A 21,115-nucleotide genomic window follows, 5' to 3' on the forward strand; every position below is an offset into this window, starting at 1 on the left:
ACAAATAACTCCCCCTTTTTGACATAAAAATTTGAGAACAACTTTGACAATACAACTCTCTCTTAAAGTGAAAATGATTTTAAAGTATAGAAAGTAGTCTTGTTGGCTAAAACATAAAGACAAGTATATCATCCAAAAATCATAAAAATTATCACATGCATAGAAAGTTGAGGAATAGAGATATCACATCCAAGATTGAATTTTAAAAACTTCTTACTCTTACATTGACAATCAAGGTACTTCATTTGAGGAGTAATTTCCTACTTCCCTCTTTTCGTCATGATTGATTCATCTATTAATACGTTGACCTTACTTCTCCATTTGGATGTCAAGCATACTTACAATTTTAAATTATTCACTAGATTTTAGTACCCAAACCATTTTGAATCCAACATCCTAAGCTTAAAGAGTTTCCTTTGGAACCCATATTTATTTAAATTTTGTGTGATAGTTTCTTATAAAACACTTGTTGATGATATGCCCACATTTTTCACAATAATGATAAATAATATTTGATTGTGAAGCAAAAAAAAAAATTGTTTTCTTTTTATAAAATTGTTTTGCCCTTTCCTTTTTTTATGAAAATCTTTTCTTTATTCTAAGGGCATTTTTCAATTCTTCATTTTCTTTGTTGACAATTTCAAGAGATATATTTAAACTTTAGTTTTTCTCTTGATGTTCATCATTTTGAGTTTTCAAAAGTACATTCTTATTTTTCAAAGAATTCACTTTATTTTCTAAAGACAAATTTTCTTTTTCAACAAATTATTTTTCAAACTTAATTTCTTAAAATCATAAGCTAACTCAAAAAAAAAAAAAACTTGTAATTCTTCAAAAGATATATTATCTTCTAAACTATCAAAAGTTTACCTCAAGATCTTCATGTTGAGCTATCAATCATATATTGTCATCACTTAATTCATTACTTGAAGTGGATTAATCTTCATCACAACTTTATTCTCGGATTTCTTCTCACTCTCCTTAATTAATAGACATTCGGCTTTAACATGTTCAAATATTTTGTACCCAAAATATTTCATTTCTCTTTTATATTCATCACCCTTAAACTTATCCTTCTTCTCCTTTGGATTTATTCTTTTCACCAACTTTTTCCCTCTAATATATCTCTTGAACTTCCTAGTGAGTATTACTATATCATTATCCTCATCATCTCTTTTTTTTTTTTTTTTTACTTGAAAATTTTGAAGCTTTGAAAGTAAGATACTTATCATTTTTCTTCAGTTCCTCATTATCTTCTCTCTTCATCATTATCTCATGAGTCATGGGAGACCCAATCAACTCATCAAAAGATACATCTAAATCATTAGCCTCTTGAATGGTCATAACCTTGGGACCCCACTCATTAGGTAGACTTCCAATAATTTTTTTAACGTTCTCCCCATTTGAGTAAGTTTTTCCTAAAACTTCCAAACTTGTGACAATATTATTAAATCTAATAAATATATCCTTAATGGATTCCCAAGATTTCATTGAAAAAATGTCACATTTATGAATAAATAAATTTACCTTTGTTTCCTTGACTTGATTTGGAACTTCAAGAGTAACTTTAAATTTGTCCCAATTCTCCTTGATGGTATTGCATGTGGATACTTCATTGAATTTTTTTGGGTTGAAAGTGCAAAAGAGGATGTTCATTGCCTCGGCATTTATCTCGACATTCCTCTTCTCTTTTTCAATCGATTCCTTCATTCTTTCCATTGGAGGGATTGTGATCCCATTCATGATGGTACCATAAAACATTAAAATCTTACATCAAATACGAAGATATCCCTATCTTCCAATATTTCATAGTTTGATCCATCAAAGAATAGTGGTTTTGAGGTGCTTTGGCTTCCATATTTTTGAAATCTGATACCTAAGAATGAATTGTGTCATCTTAGGATCCTTCTTAGGTGATTAAACTTCAGAAAATAAGGGGGGGGTAAAAAAAAGGAGATCAAGCTCTAATACAAATTGTTGAGTTTGAGGGGGTGAACTGAATGTTTATAATTTTTAAAAGTTTATAATGTTTGCTAGAGAAATATGAAAATAGTAAATTAAAAGTAAGAGAATATAAATCAAAATAAGCAAATGATACAAAAAATTTAGTGTGATTCGACTTAACCTAACCTAATCTACTACTCTAAGTCCCCACTAGAAATTTCAAAATCAACTATAACCTCCTACTTAAACTATGTAAGCTCTCTAGCAAACTACTAGGAATGTACAACCTTATACTATAACCAAGTAAATCCTTTAGTAAATCGTTAAGAATTACAACAAATTTAAGAGATACAAATCTCTCAACAATCTTTGTAGAACAAGATTTAAATGAATCTTTACAATGAATAAAACAATCTTGATAGAAAAATGAGAGTAAAAATAAAGCACTATAAAACTCAAGAATGAATTATGTAAAATTTATAAACCTACTTATCAACTTCTCTTATCAAACTTCAAATCTTCCTCTATTTATAAGCTTTGCCGCCCCTTCTTAAATATATAATCATTAGAGAACCGTTAGAGAAAAAAAATTAATTTGCAGAAATCAAGTACATTTAGCAATTGAAAGATTTGCGACAAAATCTAAATTATTTTTCCAACCAGTCAACTATTTCTCAAAGTCCCAAATCTTCTTAGTCGATAGTTTACAAAATCCGATCAACAATTCCTAAAACTTTCAATTGGAAATAATGCAGTATTGATCGACGACAAACAATCAAGAACATGTAAACCCAATAGTCAACAATTTTTAACTGTTAAAAATTTTGTTTAGGAAATAATACAATAATGAGTTGATATGTAACATTACTCAGTCGATAGTTTTGATATTTAACTTCAAAATAAGAATTTCACGACTATTTATTTAAAATTTTGTAAAATTAAATATCATTATCAAAATTAATTCATCTGTTAAAGTTAGCTAAAAGTTATCTAATTTCATACTTGTAACAAATTTTCTCCTCCAAAGGATCATATTAAGTGCACATTTTATTTTGGTTTATAAAAAAACTGTAAATATTGACACTAAAAGGTATAAAAAAATTGAATTTTATAACTTTATGTTTATCATAAAATATTAATCAAATCTCCTGAAAAAGTGCTAATAATTATCAATCATTCACTGATCTTGTTTTTTCATAAGATATAAAAACCTTTACGAAGTTGGGTACAAATCATGAACATCAAGGGCATAAAAATATAAAAATTTCATGGCAAAGTTTCTAATGGAATGAAAATAAATATAATTGAAAAGAGTGAAATAGAATTATAAAATATAATTGTCTTTTCCTAATGAAATAATTTGTTCTTATTTAGAGAGAGCTATGAATATGGTTAGTTATATAGATGGAATGAAAAATAACAACAATTCCCTTATAATACACAGATAAATAAAAATAGAATTGGATTTTATGCATGCACAGTAACAAGATGAGCCCTTAACCACCCATTTCCATTTATTCCATCCCCTTCCCTTCCCAAACACACTGCAACAACTTCTGCATGCGATGGCTAGTCAGTCCTACTACATACATATCTCCAACCCTGCAAGAAGGTTAAAATCGAATCTGGATGCAATAGAAAAGAATGGAAGCTAAAATATCATCATTTCTCCCAAAGGCAGTAAACAGTAAAGAGTCAAAAGTCCTGTGTATGTGTGTATGATGTCTTGATATATGATGTCTTGAAGGGGCATTTCTTTGCTCAATAAATGAAAAAATGAACTGTACACGATAGGGCATCTGCACTGCACGCTTTTGCTGCTTTATACTTTAAACACCAGCTCCTTACAGCAAGCAGTAAACGGTGTCAACTCCCTGTTGAATAAACAAAAACCTACTCCTAAGTACAGTAGTAAAACATCATTGAATAAGCGCACATTTATAACCTGACGGCAAAAACGGGGGCGGGGAAGAAAAGAAAAGAAAAAAAATTAAAAACATCTCTGTCCCTTCTACTCTGCAACTACGACCATCTTCTCGCATCGGGAGATCACACTGCAGATTTGGCCGAGCACTGTATTAGTGATCGCAAGCAACAGATTTCTTGTGTATATTCCTATGCCCTCAAAGTTCTACTTCATGAAGGTCATCCCCAAAACTGCCACCCCTGGATGGTAGGGGCAGAGAAGAAGTTTCACTGGGCATAGATGACGATGGGGACATTCCAAGTACTTCACCAAGGGGTCTTAGGTTGGTCTTCTGTGGAGCCTTATGCTCAGGAATAAAGCTGCCGCTCCATGAGGCTGTTCGTCGAGAATGAGCTGAAAGGGAGCCACTGCCTTTGACCATTGTCTCATTGTTTGAGATGTTGTCCACGCTCGGAAACCTAAGCATGGCAGGTGTTGATGACAAAGGTGCAGGAGAATCGGTCCAGTTATTCAGAGAAGAGAGATTTTGATTAATTGCAGCAGGTTCCTTCACACTAGCTGCCATAGGATCAAAATTTTGTTCACTTGTGGTTACTGGCGTTGGAACAAAAAATTTTGGATTGGCACCACTAGCAGGTTTAACGGAAGGAACTGGAGGGGACTGGAACAAATTCGTTGGATTGCCACCACCTTTGTTGAATGTGTCAACATACCTGCCACAAAACCCATTCAAAAATTTGTCACCAACTTTACTACCCAAACAGGATATTCAGCTATTTTGCTATTAAGCCTACCATCATAAGGCAGTAAATCCCACACATTTTTGTTCTACTACCTATTAACTCATTTGTAATCATAAGTTCACCTATTCATAGTTTCTGCCAAAGTAACTACACTAGAAGATCCTGTATGAAACAATTATTTCTTAACTTGAAAACTTTACAAGTACTGGTCCAGGTCAGGAAACTGATGCCCTCCTCAAGAAACTCAAAGAGTTATTCAGCAACTCTTGCCACTAAGCTACCAAGGCAGAGCACTAGGAACCAAATCTTATATATTTTTCTCCTCATATCAACTCTTTTTAATCATAATGTAACTTCCATCTTGTACATAGTTTCTGCCAAACGTGACTGCACAGGAAGAACCTTTATGAAACAATCATTTCTCAAAACAAGAAAAGAACCTTGCAAATACTGGGCCACGTGGTGTGGTTTCAAAGTTATATGACAGGTCACCTTGAACACATTTGATGGAAACGAAAACCATACAGCTAAATACTAACATCAATCATAGCAAAATTGTCGCATAGATATATTCTACGGGGACTTTTCCCATATATTGGGACCAAGTCACTGCTTTGCTTTTGGAATCTTTAGTGGAAAATTAATATGGTCAACCTGACTCTGAAATACTAATCCAACATATACTAACATTCAAAGCTTAGAAGAGTGGAATTCACACATATAGCACAAGCTCAGATAAGCAGGAGATCAACTAACTATGAACACTGCTGCCAAAACTGAAGACAACTGAAATATTTAAACTCCATAAACTTGACCACACCCTATCAGTAGGATATCATGCTAGCTTGCAAGGATTACAAGCTAGCCAGAATCTAGATCCATTTTCCATTGGTTTACATGATATGAACATCCAACAATTTTTGCTGCTACCTCTTTCTATACCCAATGAATATCTTTCATGGAACTAATACTAGAACAGAGCCTATGCATATACTTTCATAACATACTTTTTTTGTGGATTGATACACACGTGCAAACTTTCTAATGCAGTTTTGAAGTGACTAGCAAGAGAATGCTGATAAAGTTACCTTGACCGGACACCTGTCCTTCCACGGGCTGAAAATTGATTTTGCACAGTTGGAATGGGAGGAATTCCTGAACTTCTTTCCATTGTAGGGCTTGTAAATTCTGGGCTTCCATTACTGGGCGAATTTTCACTTTTCAATGCACTTTTCAAGTTGTAATCTGACATTCCATTTTGGAGTGCTGCAGATGTAGGTGGAGGTGGCAATGCAGTTTCTTCAGCAGGAGGTTCAGCCCCTTCCTCTACCCATCTCTTGAGATTTTCATCATAATAAAATTTATTCTTTTCACCCAACTTTGCCTTCAAAACAATTGAATGAAAGAGGTGATGAAGGAGAATGAAATGAAATATTCATTGAGTTACCAAGCATTAGATTAGATACAACAAGAACTCAGCAAACAAAGAAACCACAAGCAAAGAAAAACAACTCAAGAGACTACCTGACGATCCTGACGGGGCTTTAAGACTAACCCAACAGTCTTCTGCAAGAGCTGTGAACCAAAACTGAATCGACCAAACCGTGATGGGGGCCCTGAGGCTGATGCTTTGCCACTTGTACTGGATGAGGTTGTTTCTTTTGATGAATCTACCTGATCTTGCATCAAGTTGGGAATACATCATATATTTGTTTCCAAAGAATATCCAAGAACACATCAAGAAACTTATAAGCAATATTCTGATATAGAAATTGCAACCTGTCGTGGAGTTCTTCCAAAATCTGGCTCTGAAATGCTTCTAGTATGAATTGTCATTCTACTGCCATCACCTGTCAATTCATTTATGGGTTCCACTGATGCTGAAGGCATTAGTGATGACATTGCCATGGTTGATTGGCTAGTTGATACTCTAGGCACCATGGTTTCATAATGATGTACATTAGGCTGTATATTGCTATGTGATGCTGATGGTACAGGTGGAGGTAGACCGCCAACAACACGATGAGCTGTACTGTCAAAAAGGTTGAGCAATTTACCCACTAGTTTTCCTGCAGCCAAGTTTGTGGAGTATCCACCCTAACATGAAGTCCAGATTCAAGAATCAGAAAATGTATTTGTATCAATTAAATACCAAGCAAGAGATAGACAGATACCTGTTGGTGAGTTCGTATTCTTTCCTCAAGTGATGACACTAATTGTCTCCATGTATCCACTTCAGGTGCACGGCCAGTTTTTAGAGATTTATATACTGCTTGACAGTACCTGAATTAAATTCATGATGCTAAGAGACCAAAAGCTAAACAAAACATTCAAATTATAGTCCTTGTGTACATACTTAAGTGATTCTGTCACTTTTCCCACTTCTGCAAGCATGTGTGCATATATAAGCTTATATGGCTGAAATGGAAGCAGGGTAAACTGAGGGTTCCCAAGCACCTTAGAATATTCAAATAATTCTGTCCTCTGTCAAAAAACCCAATAGATCATATAAATAAGATTTCTTCATTAAAAGACAGAGAGAGAGAGAGAGAGAGAGAGAGAGAGAGATTGGCAGGAAATTCTGAATCAGAGTAGCTACTGTCAAATTTGCTTATTAATAGATTTCCCTTTCAATAAAAGCAGCACATGACGGATTATGACGCATGATGGATCATCACGATCAGTAAACAAGAAAATTGTTAAACATCGCACACCCTTTTAGCTTATCAAAGGCTTAACAAGTGGCACAAAACACTATGCAATCCTGCCAGATTTAAAAGACTTGCCATACAAAGTGCCAAAAGTTGCAGAATGCAAACAAATATTTAACTATATAGATATAATTTGTAGCAAAAGTGAACAGGAAAATAAAAGAAAAAAGAAAGTGTGAAGGCATCGATAAAACCCCAATTATCAAGTAATTATCAAGTAAATGCCACTTAGTAACTAATGAGCTTTTCCTAAACTTGTGAGCTCACTTCTCATATGAACGATCTAATTTCTCATTCCAACTAGATGATATTGTTTTAAGCTAATTTTTATAGCTAACCCTTCTCATAAATTACTTGCAAACAATCAGTCAAGCTCAACACTCAGAAAAGAGTGAGCAAAGAAAAAAGTAAGGGAAAGAGAAGGGAAGTAGAAAGAAAAGGGGGGGGGGGGGGGGGGGGGGGGGTTGAGGGGGGGTTAGGACCACACATTCTGATATAGTTACACTAAATGTTAGGAGCATGATTCATTTCAAGTAAAAGATGTACCAGAATTAGTACCAAGTGTCAAAACATTCTGTTATAGTTACATGAAAAGTTAAGAGCATGAACTCGGTTTCTAACACCCACCAACAAAAAGAAGGTTAGTGAAACTCCTTTATTTATATATTAATCAATAAGTAAAATGTTTAATGAACCTATCAGCATACGTTCATCTGATCTCTTAAACAAGGCTAGTGCCAAGATACAAACAAGTTGACCTATAGTCAATATGAACAATGAAAGCCACAGTATATATCAAATGGTAATGGTAATCATGTCATACATTCAGATGAATTGGTCCCACACAATCATGCTTCATGTTAAGGCCTAGGGGTATGAACTATCAGGTCACATCATATGCCATTTCCAACCAATCCTATTGCAAGAAAACAAGATGAATAGATTGAAGGTCTACCAATTGAAGAAAAGGCAAAAAATGCCCAAGGATTTCCCAACATGTAACTAACAAGGGGAAGTGAGCAGGGGACAAAGAGGACAAGGGTAAATTCTGTTCCATTAACCAACAAGCCAATGAAGTCAGTTTACAGAATCACATAATTTACAGATGCTTTAATAAAGGATTTCCATAACTGTGGCATGAATCAAGGACAATACTGGAATATGACCACGTGGCCCCCAAAATCATCCATTTTAACAATCAACAGTGGTCAAACAAAAACAGGTCTCATCTAGAAGACTAGAAATACTTGTCAAACTTGAAGAATGGAGAAGTACAGAAACATGTATGACAGGTTAAAAGATGTAATCAATGTTTCTCAATCTTTCTGAAAAAAGAAAACACTTGAACAGACAACAGGAGTGAAGTGCCACCTGAATAGCATCTGGACTAGCATATGTTCGGGGGAATTTCCAGTGATCTGCACCAACAAGACACAATCTTGCACTGTCCGAATAAGGCTCAAAGTTTGCCTCTGCAACTAAGTAGCAAATGTGTGCAGCAAATATCTGGATCATAATTTTCACATCATACCACATGACTAGTTAGAATACTCCTACAAAGAATGAGAAGAAGTCTTAAAAGGGTTTTTCATAGAAGGCATACTTCACTTCTATCTTTCCACAAGCAATCTCCAAGATGAGTAAGCACAAGTTCGTCATCTTTTGTTCTGTTAGCAGTTATTACTGCCAAATTCTCTTCCCAATCATCTAGCATAAAGTTTGCGCCATACTGAAGTTAACATCACAAAAGGAAAAAATAAGTTTCCAATTTGCTGAGACAGAGACATTAAACAAATACACAATAAGAACATACAAAGAGGCAGAGATCTATCACATATGCTACAATGATCAGGACACTGGATAAGATTTGTAAAAGACTAAAAAAACTATAAAAATATTCTAAAAAAGTTGTAAATTTGTTGAGACAAAGTAGCAACAATAATTACAAGAAAAAAAATATATATTCTTTAAAAAACAGCCTATTTCAAGCCCAGCTTAATGGGATACTCAAATCATTATTCTAAGGGGATAAGGAAGCGAACCAAAGGGTTGGGCTGGGCAGCCCTGTCTTAGAAAGGGGGACCATCTGCTTTCTCTAAGGGAGGGTCACATCACATGAGAGAGAGAGAGAGAGCTGAGAAGCTGTCAATTGGCCCCAGTCAACTGCAGGTAAACCTCCTTTTCTCTCTATTCCATGCCAACCTCACCCCCCCCCCCCCCCCCCCACCCGGGGGCAAGGTTTCCACTTCTTTCTTTGATGCAGCTTGCCAAGAAAGAAGGTGAACAGAAAAAACAACTCAATTCTAAGCAACACAGATTCAACCCAATCTCTAGAAACCTAATGAATGCCATCCTTGTTGCTCACTCAGGTAGTGTTGAGGCCTCATAATCATGTTAGGTGGTTACTCCATATAAATTGTGTCGGGTTAAAAAGAAATGTTGTAAGTTTAGGTTTGCTTTGGGAATTTGGTATTGTACTTTTGTTGAATTTGACCTATGATTCCCTTAGTTAAATTATGTGTTTCTCATGATTTTGGATGCCTTAAATTTCTGAAGAACTCCACTTCTCAGGTTCTGCTTGAATGCACAATATTGGATACACTCTGTTTTGAGTTGATAATATCCATTATGGCATTTTCTCAGTTTTCAAATTATCCTCATGCATATATTTTTATATATTGTCAATGTGAAGTACATTAGCTTCATTTCCATATCATGATGGAACTAAGTTTTAAATTTTGATTAAATTATATAATATTGCATACAAACTTATCTTAATTATTATGTTTTTATAGGTACTCCTGGGCCAATCACTTCTACTTATCCCCTTGGGTTATAGCTATAGAACTTAATGGATCCTTGAATTACTTGTATATGTCGCAAATGATACTAAATAAATTTTGCTGTTCTAATTTATGACTATGATTTGAGCCAACATAAGTTTTGACACTTTATACCTTGAAGATTTATTGAGGGCAAGCCCAGATAGCAGTGGTAAGGTTGTTCCTTTGTGAATGAAAGGTTCTGCATTCAAGTTGTAGAAAGAATTTCTTTGAAAATCAGGGGTAAGTTTGTATACAAAACCTTACCCCAGCCCTCTGGAAGAAGGAAGCTTTGTGCACTAGGAAAACCCTTTTTAAACTTTGAACATGTATTAGAATTTCATACACTATAATGTGGTTTGGAATATTCTTAGTACATCTAAAGTATGGATTTGAGATCTAGTTTTGAAATGAAACTTGATTTTGGAAGGAGGCTTTGTCAGAATACTGTAGCTAACATATGTTAGCCTTAGTGCACCTTGGTTCAACCCTAGTTAGCCAGGGTGTTGCTAATCCCATGTGCAATGATGGCCAACACAAGTTGAATTGGTTTACAATTGTCGGCCAACAATCAATGATACCTAGGCCTCCAGTCCATGTGCCTAGAGGTTGTGTTAGACACGGTAGATTAGTCAGATTTATAGCAACCTTACATCTATTAGCTTGGGATGAGTTTAGCACTTCCTTTCCAGCAGACTTTCTTTCCAGAAGCACAAAATATAGGATGGCTAGAAAGTGTGAAACTCTAGTTTAGACTCCTACTATAAATATATTCCAGTATAGTGTCCATTTTAGATAGCTCTCCCATTATGCTCTACACTTTGTCACTAAGCAAATGAAGGTTAAATGATATATAAGTAGAGCTGTGCCACTGCCACCATAGTCCTTTGGGACCTATGTTGCTGCAGTGAACTGCGTATGGCTGCTAGAGATGATGGGAATGCTGAGCCACGTTGGCCATGAGTAGGACAAGAAAGCTAAGATCAATGGAGTTTGAGGACCTGGAATTCAACATGCCAACAAATCTCATAGCAAGGGTTGGGATCCACTGGACAATCCACTGTCAATACTTTGACATGGACCAAATCACAGGAATTCTTTACAAGCGGGCCAGCAGTGCCTTGTCCAGCAGAGCTCAAGGCAGTATAATTTGTCAAAATGTCATACTTGTACGAAACTGCTTTCTAGACAGCATTACAAGGAGACTTGTACTTGTTTTCAATATGAATAAGCTTAGTCGAACAATAAAAGATCATCCTCAGTTATACTGAGATTCTAATCAGGAATCAATACAAACAACATTACTATCTATCCCTATTATAACCCAGCCCATAAGGAAAATAGATGCCAAGACAGGTAGGGGTACTGAGAGAACAGAGTCGGCATGCAGGAGCCAGGCACGTCTACACCTTTAGGGCCTGTTTGGTGCTGCTGTGCCGTGGTGTGAAATCAGTGTTAATAAAAGTAGCTTTTGGTAACTGAGTGTACTGCTGTATTTATTAATGCTAAAAGCACGTAACAAGTGCTTGGTTAATTTGCTGTTTGTGCTGTAGATATACAAAATGACAAAAAAGGACACTAGTATTCACTAAGCATTTAAACAAATATTTTAAACTAAGGCTCTATTTGTTTTAACAAAAAATATTTATAAGTAAAATATCTTTAAGCAAAAAATGTTGCATATCAAAATCCAAAAAATTATATGCCTATTTCTTTAATATTTTATTTTATATCAATATATAAAAAATTGCATGTTATGATACTTGTTTCTAATATCATAGTTTTACATCTGGACACTTACCAGAAAGGTCAAAAAGCAAACAAGAACAGAAGGAAAAAAACATACCTGGCTGGCAGCTTATGAGAGATTTGCAGAGATTAGAAAATGAGAAGAAGATTGTTGGAAGAAAGATAAACCTTGAAATGACTTTTTATTTACCCGAAAATATGTTAAAAGATTGTGGGCAAAATTGTAATACAATCCTTAAAAGTGATGGCTCCCACAAATTTGTGTTTTTTTTTTTTTTTTTTTTTTTGGGGGGGGGGGGGACCTGCTTTCACTTAAAAGCAGCTGTTCTTCAAAAGCACAACACTTTACCAAACACTGCTGTTGTGCTTCAAAAGAACAGCAATACCAAACAGGCCCTTACTCAATAGGATACCCATACTTCCAATGTTGTGGTGACGTCTTGGCTTACTCCTTCAATGCACACGTTAGTTAATCTGAGTTCAACACATTCATGTGTTACATTAGAGATTCTAGAGAAACTATATAGTTAGATCAGAATTTTTTGGTAATTACACCTATTAGGGAGTCTTTGCTTGTTAAGTATGGATATAAATCTTAAAAAATTTATGAGGCTAGTAGGAGATGGGGTTGGATATAGTATTACTTTGACATGATTTTAAACAACAGTTGGCAGGCTTCTTGCCACCCCATTCATGATTGCCACATTAAAACTGATATGTTTAATATTCCCAAAAAGTCATTATTTCTAATTCAAAGTGATTATAGTACAGCACACTGAAAATTGATCTCTCCTTTGGGTGCTAGAGAATGATTAAGGAAAGGATGTTAAAGGTATTTAGTAGTAATTAGAGATACTCACTTGCAAGCAACAACCTTGGAGTATTAGGAAATTTTCTGGTGTTTCTAGATGAATTCCCCCTGAGAGAGAGATTAATTTTGCATTGGCAAATTCCTTGACAGTCATCCCTCATCCATAACTCCCTATTGCATACATGACAGGCAAAATTGAAGTAGTTTAAGAGCCAGTTGCAAGACTTGCTGATAAGGATTATTCATTTGAGTACTTCTCCTTAGGGTGTTCCCCTGCTTTGTTTGTTCAGGTTCGAATTGAGGATTTTAGTATTAGTGTTAGTGTTGAGTTAGACTAATGATTCCCTTAGTTAATGTATGAACTTCTTGTTTGGATCTCTCAGATTCCTTGCAAGCTTCTCCTTGGGGATCCATACACACAAAATTGAGCACATTACTGTAAGTAGATAATGCCCCATTAGAACATGTTTTTAGGTTTTCAATTATATTCATGCATGTATTTTTATATATTGTTGATACAAAACACCTTACCTCATTTCCATATCATAAGAGAATCAAGTTTTACATATGGATTAAATTACAAACATATACTATATAAACTTAGACCTAGGATTATATTATGGAACCTTGCATTGTTGAAAATCATACTGGGCAAATTCTGATCATTGGACTTCAAGACTAAATATGTCATTCAGACATGGGGAAATTTCAATACTTTGCAGGTTGAAGATTTGTTGGAATTTGATACGCTATAGATGTTTGGGATATTCTTAATATATTTGAACTATGGATTTGATTTGGAGGTACGATTTTGATATGGAGCTTGCTTTCTAAGGAGGGTTTGTCATAGAATATTGTAGTGAACAAGAGATGTTAGCAGTGCTGCACCTTGGTTTGACCCTAGTACCAGAAGCATGTTAATACCATGGGACCAATACACATGGATTAATCTATACATTAGTGAGGCCAACAATAGACAATTAAAGTCCAAGGTTGCTTCTGACCTTCAGCTTTTTATGTACATCAGTTCATTCTTGAATTTCGCTATGGTTAGAGCACTCTTGCGTGGAACTTGTCCATTTTATATTTTTATCAAAAAAAACTTATTCATTAGTAAATATCACACCTCATGTAAAACGATTTTGAGCATTGTTACCAATAGTAAGGTTGCTGCTTTGGGATTGGCAAGACTAAGAGTAAGGTTGCTAACAAAAGTAACCCTCTCCCAACCTCACAAGGTAAGGAGATTCATGCATTGGGGACATCCTTTAAAACTATTTATGTATGATCTGACTTTCTTATACATGGCTTCTGAAGAAAGCTTTTCTCATGTCAAAACTCCTGCGTTAGCTTGTGTCATTCCCGTCATAGTGTCTACTATCTATTCACAAAGTCTCTTGACATTAGACCTTTTTTACATTTTTCAAGTCCACGGATGATAACATTAAATCTAGTAAATTTGTCTACATGGAAGAAGCCGGTTGATTCTTGATGGGCCCAACACTTTGTAGGTATGGACAACTTTAATGCAGATTCAAATATTTTAAAATTATCTTGTAATGATCAAAGGGATCAGGGCTTATGATTGTTGCTATTGTTGTTATCTTCGTAACACTTAAAGAGTCAGCTTTGATTCGTTTACCTACAAGCAGGGTGTATGTACTACTGATACGTTAAACTAATGAGTTGCCGAAGTTGGTTTCATTTGCCTACAAGCAGGATATATGTCCTAATGATATGTTTAACTGAATGACTTGCCAGTCAGGTCCATTTATCTACAAGCAGGATCTATATCCTAATAAAACTGAAAGACTCGTTGTTTTATCCTGCAACACTTATCAGTCAACTCCATTTACTTACAAGCAAGATATTTGTCCTGATGGTGAGCTAAATTGAACTATAGTTAAGTATATTTTCAAGTTGACCCTAGTGACAAGCAAGCCACAATCATCATGACCATTATTTTTGGGGGGATGACAAGATTGATTCCAAAGATTATTTCACTTTTTCTTTCAAACAATATAAATGAGGACCTTCTATTGTAAATTTTAAGCAAATGAGTATGACTCAAATTATGAAACAATTAAAATTTCACAACATATTATACCTGTGCAAGCTGGGGAGACGTATTCATGGCACCAGGAATGCTGCTATTAGATGTGTCAGCAGAAAACACCTCTGCTGGTTGACCTGCGATTAGCAGGCATAAAGTCCGTAAAGGTGAGCCTGCTACTAGCTGGTGAAGTGCCATTTTCTTTACAGTATCAGCGTAAAACTGCAATAGAACACCCACAAGAGAGAAATAGATGCATCAGAGATCCGAAAATCATCATTATACTGACAAAACTACTGGCAAGCATGAAAAGGACAAAGAAACAGTGACAAAAACCTGGTCACCAAGTTGAGCAGCAAGAACAAGTGCAGGTCCCCACAGCTGGCCCTCACTTGCACTATGTAAAGCCTCTTTCTTTCTACCAGAAACCAAGAGAGCTTGTACCTCAGCAGCAGTTGCCTAAAAGATAACTCAACAACCGTTAATGCCCAGAATAATAAACTGATAAGAGTAAAGGGTCATAATATGCAACATGGAATACCTGCATTTGTCCTTCAGATGGCAACTGCTGCAGGCAGGGGGCAAGAGCACCATAGTTACTGAACTGCCCGCTATTCCTTTTTACAGACGCAAAAAGCTTAGCAACCGCTGACTCTGGAACACCACTTTCCTATTACAAATACCAAAGTCAAAAGAATATAATGACAATCACATGCCTTAACCCAACTAGGCGGGTCAGATCAAAGTCAAAAACAATAATAACAACAACAACACATCAAGCATTAACCTCATTAAGTGGGATCAGGTAAATGAATTTTAACTTGCCAATTTTCTCTATTAATGGAAATATTTTCTGTAAGGCCCTTATAACTCATATCATGCCTAGAGTTTGCCACAAAGTTTTTCTTGGTCTTCCTCAACCTCTTTTGCTATAGGCTTCTTACATTTCATCCACCCTCCTCACAAGAGCCACCAAATTCAAAAAAATGCTAAACAAAATATTACCTGACATAGAAACAGCTTTTAATGAATACAGCAATTACAAGAAAAGGCAAGGGCTCTTTAATTCGAAGAACACCATAAACTTCTATAATAAAAAATTGGTCTCAGTAAGTGCTCAAAGTGACCCCTAAAGTACAACACAATCTAAGCTAATGGAAGCATAACTCTTGCCATTTTCCATGTACATCACATAGGCGATAACAGAGGGAAGGGGATCATCCAGGGGCAACCCCTTGCCCTTGCGCCTTAGGCCACTTTCTTCTATAAAGATGACGCGATACTCACTGACCAGCTTAGTTGATAATGTGTATAGCATTAATGAGAAAAAGAATAATAAAAGAAATGAAGAAAAAGGCAAATATAGAAAGAGTTGAGTGATTAAATGATGTTATGGAGCATAAACAAGTGGGTTCAAATTCTTTTCCCTTATTATCTTCATCGCATTTTTCTTCCAATCTAACAAGGAGGTCTGTGGAAAAACTTTCTGATTATTGGTGAACAAATTAATAAAAGTAGTCATAAAAAATACTGCAACCTGTACTAATATGAGCTAAGGATGCAACTTCCTAACAGATTGAAATTAATAAAGCATCAAGTAATGAACCAAATATCAGATATGTTCTACTTAAAAAATAGTAAGGTCTTCAGCTAGTTTCAAAGAAATTTGGTGTCATTTCACAAGTAAGAAATTTCAAGTCCAAAGATGCCAAGGGTACACATATATATTGCAAGAGGGGTAAAGAAGATAAATAATTAAAACAAATAAAATAAATAAAAAAGAGGTGCCCTAAAAAGAAGGCAGTCACCCAGAAGCAAATGCAAGGGCAGCTATCAGCCATGCTTACCACTAACTACCAATGTTCCAGCCCCTGAATTGCTATTGCCATCCTTCTAATGGATTATGGAAATGGATCAGGTGTAGGTGGTTTTACCTCACTCCTAAACTTAGTATAAGTTTAGGTCAGATACTTGACGGAAATATGGGATTATTAAGATTGAAAGAAATTTCAGTCTTATGTAAGAGGAGTATTTTAGTCTAACAAAAATCAATTACAATTTCATAAATATCCATTTAATTTGATTGATTTGGGAAAAAAATATGCCATACCCAAACCAGAATCGTATCCACATTAAGTTTTTGGAAAACCTCCATGGCAAATCCTAAACCTAATGGACTCCCATACTTGCTCTATTAGGGTTGGGAACATGTGTTCCCTGGTGAAGTTGCCACACCTATAATAGACAATCCAACTGCCTCAAAATTTCTTTATGGAACTTGCCCATGTGAAAATCATTTCGGTAAAAACTCGGCAATAACAGGAAAGCAATTGATTGTAACCAGTTATAGCTAGGTCCTAATAAACCCAAACCCAAACCCAATTTTAGGCTCAAATAAGAAATTTACCTTCAAAGCAGCGTCAGTGCCAAAGGGAGATCTAAGTTTCCCATAATACTGACAAGCTATCTTAAGCAACGAGAGAAGCAACCTTAGAACTTCGACTTTCCGATAATCTACCTCAGAAGATTCACAACTTGCAATCCTCTCATCAATCCACTTGTTCACCTCTCTACTCCCAACATTCCCTCCAACCAAGGGACCAGGAAAAGATTGCCTGCAAAGTGTGTCAAAATAATCACAACTGCCCACACCTGTGCTTGATGCTTCAAATTTCTGAGTGACAACTTCCATCAAATTGAGAACAGAGATTGAGCCTCCTACATGACCCTTCATACAAAGCAAGCATAACATGTTTAGCTTTCCAATAAAGCATCAATATAAGATAGAATTTTACGTTACCTAAGCAAGAAGAGTTCACAAGCAAACCTGGCTACCATAGGATGAGACACTTAGAGAACTATTATCTTTTGCCACAACGAGTTTTCCACCAAATCCAAATGTAACCAAAGCATGTGGAGGGCGGCCTGCAGATGACCTTCCTGCAGTGGGAACAAGTTGTTGGCTGCTTGGGAACTGCTGTGGAAAATTTACGGAATTTTGATTGCCAAGGTAATTCTTGGAGACATACATTGGCTCATTCTGGTGCATAATTGACTGATCAACCTGCTGGCTGAAGTTCCCACTATGAACAAATCCATGAGAACCAGATGAAAATTCATTTTGAGACACAGTTGCTGTGTCATAAGCTGGAGCCATTCCCATGGAATGATAAGATTTATGTTGATTGACATGGGTGCTTGCAGAAATATATGAACCGTGATCATTCTCCAATGGCTGGTTTCCACTAACATCTGCAGCAGCCTCACTCTTGGACACACTCCCAGATTGCAACATATTCAAGTGCTGCTGATTGTGATTACTGAAAGAGCCAATCCAGTTGTAATCCTGGTTTTGGGCACCAAAACCCTGAGACCTGTAATTCTCCACTTGCCCATAGTCACTAAATTTTTTTGAATCATCATTCTGGGAAAAAGTACCACTTGCTGCAAATCCATTTTGACTTAGTTGATTATGATCTTGAACTGCTGAATGAACAGAAGAGGTGTAGGTCTCCAATGATTGCCATTCTTGCTTAATTGTATCATAATACCAACCCGGGTATTGTGGATCAAAAATCATGTGTGCTGGGTACTCATTCTGTTGCGAAACCTGATTCAAATTAAAAACACCTTCAGCGACACCGCTCTGTTGTGGTACCTGATTCCAATTACTACAGCTGTCGGTCACGCCATTCTCATGTGAGGACTGATTCCAATTAGTCACACATCCACTGGCACCAGACTCAGACACAGTACCCATAAATGACTGAGCAGTATGCTGCGAGTAAGAAACCTGTGAGGTCCTGTCAGAAACCGCTGAATCACCGGCAGAATTGGAGTCAAAGCTGCCCTGCACATTCCCTGTGGTGTAATAACTGTCCGCTTGATACCATTGCCCAGTAACGGTATCATACTTCCATCCTGGATAAAGATTCTCCAACTGTTGAATATCGTTTAGATCCTGAGTATCATTTTGTCCTGTAGCGACGGCACCATAAGGTTGACTCTCTTGATAACGCACATAATCATAACTGTTGTCACCATAAGCAGTTTTAAGTTCTGCGCCGCCAGATCCAATCTTTGATTCCATGCTATAATTATCATTCACCTTCACAGTTGGATTAATAGCACCATCTCCTATTTCAGTGAAAAAATCAGAATACGATCCAAACCCGCTACCATCATTCTGACCTGAATCTGTGTTAAATGCAGTCCATTGCACCTCCTTAACACCTGAATCTACAGATCCATTCCTTTTGCTAATCGTTGAGTCTGAAGTGCCCTCCGTCACAATTGCCCTGTCATTGGAGTCAATCACATTATCAAACCCAAAAGAACTGGATGACACTAGTGAAGTAGCCTCTTCAATATGCCCATCCATTGCGAATGAATTGCAAGACGCCACTGAAGTACTCTCCTCAACATGCCCATCTACCGAGACAGCATTAACATTTCCACGAGTATCCTCGCCCTTATTAGCTTTACTCCGCCCTTCATCGCCGGAATCTTCAGACCCGGCAGCAACCTCACCTGCACTCAAATTTGCAAACGCTTTCGCTTCATCTGAATCATTCCCATCGGCAAAACTAACTGCGGACGACGCAGTAGCCTTAAACTCGTCGTCGTCGTCAACTAATTTGTCAAAGAAATCCTCATCCGTCTGATCCTCCACCTGAAATGGAGGATTCGAAGCCATCGAACGAACCTTAGTCCTCCCTGATCTCACTCAGTACGCCACAAAACCTAAACGAACCCGTCCGTCCTCAGCCCCAAAACCACAAATTTCGAATACGAAGCGCCAAAAACCCCAAGATCCGGAACAAAAAACGCAAGATCTAGGGTTTTGTCAATCCCTCCAATTCCAAAATTACAAAATCACACAACCGCAAAGGTACAAAAAAAACAAAAGCTCCTAAATCTGCAAACTGAAGCTCGAATTCAACACATCACAGAGGGCAAAACCATAACACCGATACAGAAAATCGAATAACTTACAGATCGAGCGAACAACAACCGAAGCAATCCGAGAGAGAAGAAACAACAGGCCCTCGATTTCGCACCCGAGGTCTGAACGCTCAACAGCCCACCATTTCCATTTCTTTTGATTTTATTCATTATTTTATTTTATTATATTTTATTATTATTATTATTATTACTTTCTGCCATTTCTCCTCTACGGTGGCGGTGTCGCTGCGTGCTTCCATATTTATTTATTCATGCGGTTGCAATTTACGTTAACTGTACATAAAACCTTTTCCTTTACTCATATTTAAAGCACTATCTATCTTCAGAATACTTCTTTTATTAAAAGCATTAAACAAAAACTATTTGAATATATGAGTGAAAAAAAAAAAAAAAGAGAACACCCTTAATATTATATGATCTATTACTTAAATAGCTCGATATCCTCGGGTTAAGATCACATTTACTCTTCATTGTTAGTTGACATTATTCTTTTTTATGACTGTTTTAATTCTTAGCATTTAATTATATTTGAAGAGTTTGTGCACAAAGGGATTGACTCAACTCGTCAAATTACAATAACAATTGATGAAAATATTTAAAATAAAATTCTCACATTAAGTTCATATTCACCGTTCATTGTCATTTATACGAGTATATTTATCTCACGGTTAATTTTATTCTTGACATTTGATTAAATTAATAGAATTTATTACACAACCAATAAAGTTGTTGGCTCATCCAACACAATGTGGCTACAAGTCAAAGGCATTCCCTTATTCACTAGTCATTACTTTTGAGGTAAACCATTAATAACTTATGAACAATTTCATTGTAGTTATCAAACTTTTTTCATTTTAATCCTATATTCTTAATTTTTAATTTTATTTTATTTTATTTAAAAATAAAAGTGTAATATATTATTTGATAACTCTAATTTACTTTTTGTTTTGTTTATCAATTATTTATAATCATTCATCTTTATTTTTTTGTATATTTCTATTATTTGCCTTCAATGATACTTATGGTTTACATATTTGACTTCGAATATAGTCATGTTTTGTTTTGTTTTGTTGTTTGATATTGTATTTATACTTATCATGGAAAAAATTTATCTATTTTCAATCGAGAGGGTTATAAGATTGTTTTTATGTTATTATTTTGTTGTTAACATGTTTGTATTCTAACGACTAAGTTCGTTATGATAGCAAGTGAAATGAAAAATATAAAAACATGTTTTTGTAATTTTATTTTCTTTTAAAAAAGATATGTTGTTTGTAATCTAGTGAGTTATAAAGTCGTTTTTATATTCCGTTTTATTGTTTGATAACATGTTTGGAGTTTAGCGATTAAGGTTGTTTAAAGGTAACAATAATAATAGGTGAAATGAAAA

At 35.7% G+C, this 21,115-nt stretch overlaps 1 protein-coding gene across 1 annotated transcript; it reads right to left on the reverse strand.

Annotated features, from left to right (window-relative positions):
* Nucleotides 1–3,581: 3,581 nt before the first annotated feature.
* LOC127812881 (protein transport protein SEC16B homolog) lies at nt 3,582–19,862 on the reverse strand. Its single transcript, XM_052353422.1, has 13 exons — nt 17,588–19,862; nt 17,168–17,488; nt 15,302–15,430; nt 15,097–15,219; nt 14,815–14,982; nt 8,929–9,054; nt 8,697–8,831; nt 6,971–7,098; nt 6,789–6,897; nt 6,394–6,711; nt 6,139–6,288; nt 5,703–5,998; nt 3,582–4,584 (listed from the first exon to the last, which is right to left on the reverse strand). Exons 1-13 carry the CDS (start codon nt 19,454–19,456, stop codon nt 4,068–4,070), a joined length of 4,389 nt encoding a protein of 1,462 aa, XP_052209382.1. The 5' UTR covers nt 19,457–19,862; the 3' UTR covers nt 3,582–4,067.
* Nucleotides 19,863–21,115: the final 1,253 nt, after the last annotated feature.

This window comes from Diospyros lotus, chromosome 11, assembly GCF_014633365.1.
Source record: "Diospyros lotus cultivar Yz01 chromosome 11, ASM1463336v1, whole genome shotgun sequence".
NCBI lineage: Eukaryota > Viridiplantae > Streptophyta > Magnoliopsida > Ericales > Ebenaceae > Diospyros > Diospyros lotus.

Bases quoted from the DNA above. Each gene is read 5' to 3' on its own strand.
- LOC127812881 (XM_052353422.1), bottom strand. From the start codon at position 19,456: ATGGCTTCGAATCCTCCATTTCAGGTGGAGGATCAGACGGATGAGGAT. The intron at 6,898-6,970 runs GTATGTACACAA...AATTTAATTCAG, and splicing joins AAAGTGACAGAATCACTTAA to GTACTGTCAAGCAGTATATA. The intron at 6,289-6,393 runs GTTGCAATTTCT...ATGCAAGATCAG, and splicing joins TTGGAAGAACTCCACGACAG to GTAGATTCATCAAAAGAAAC.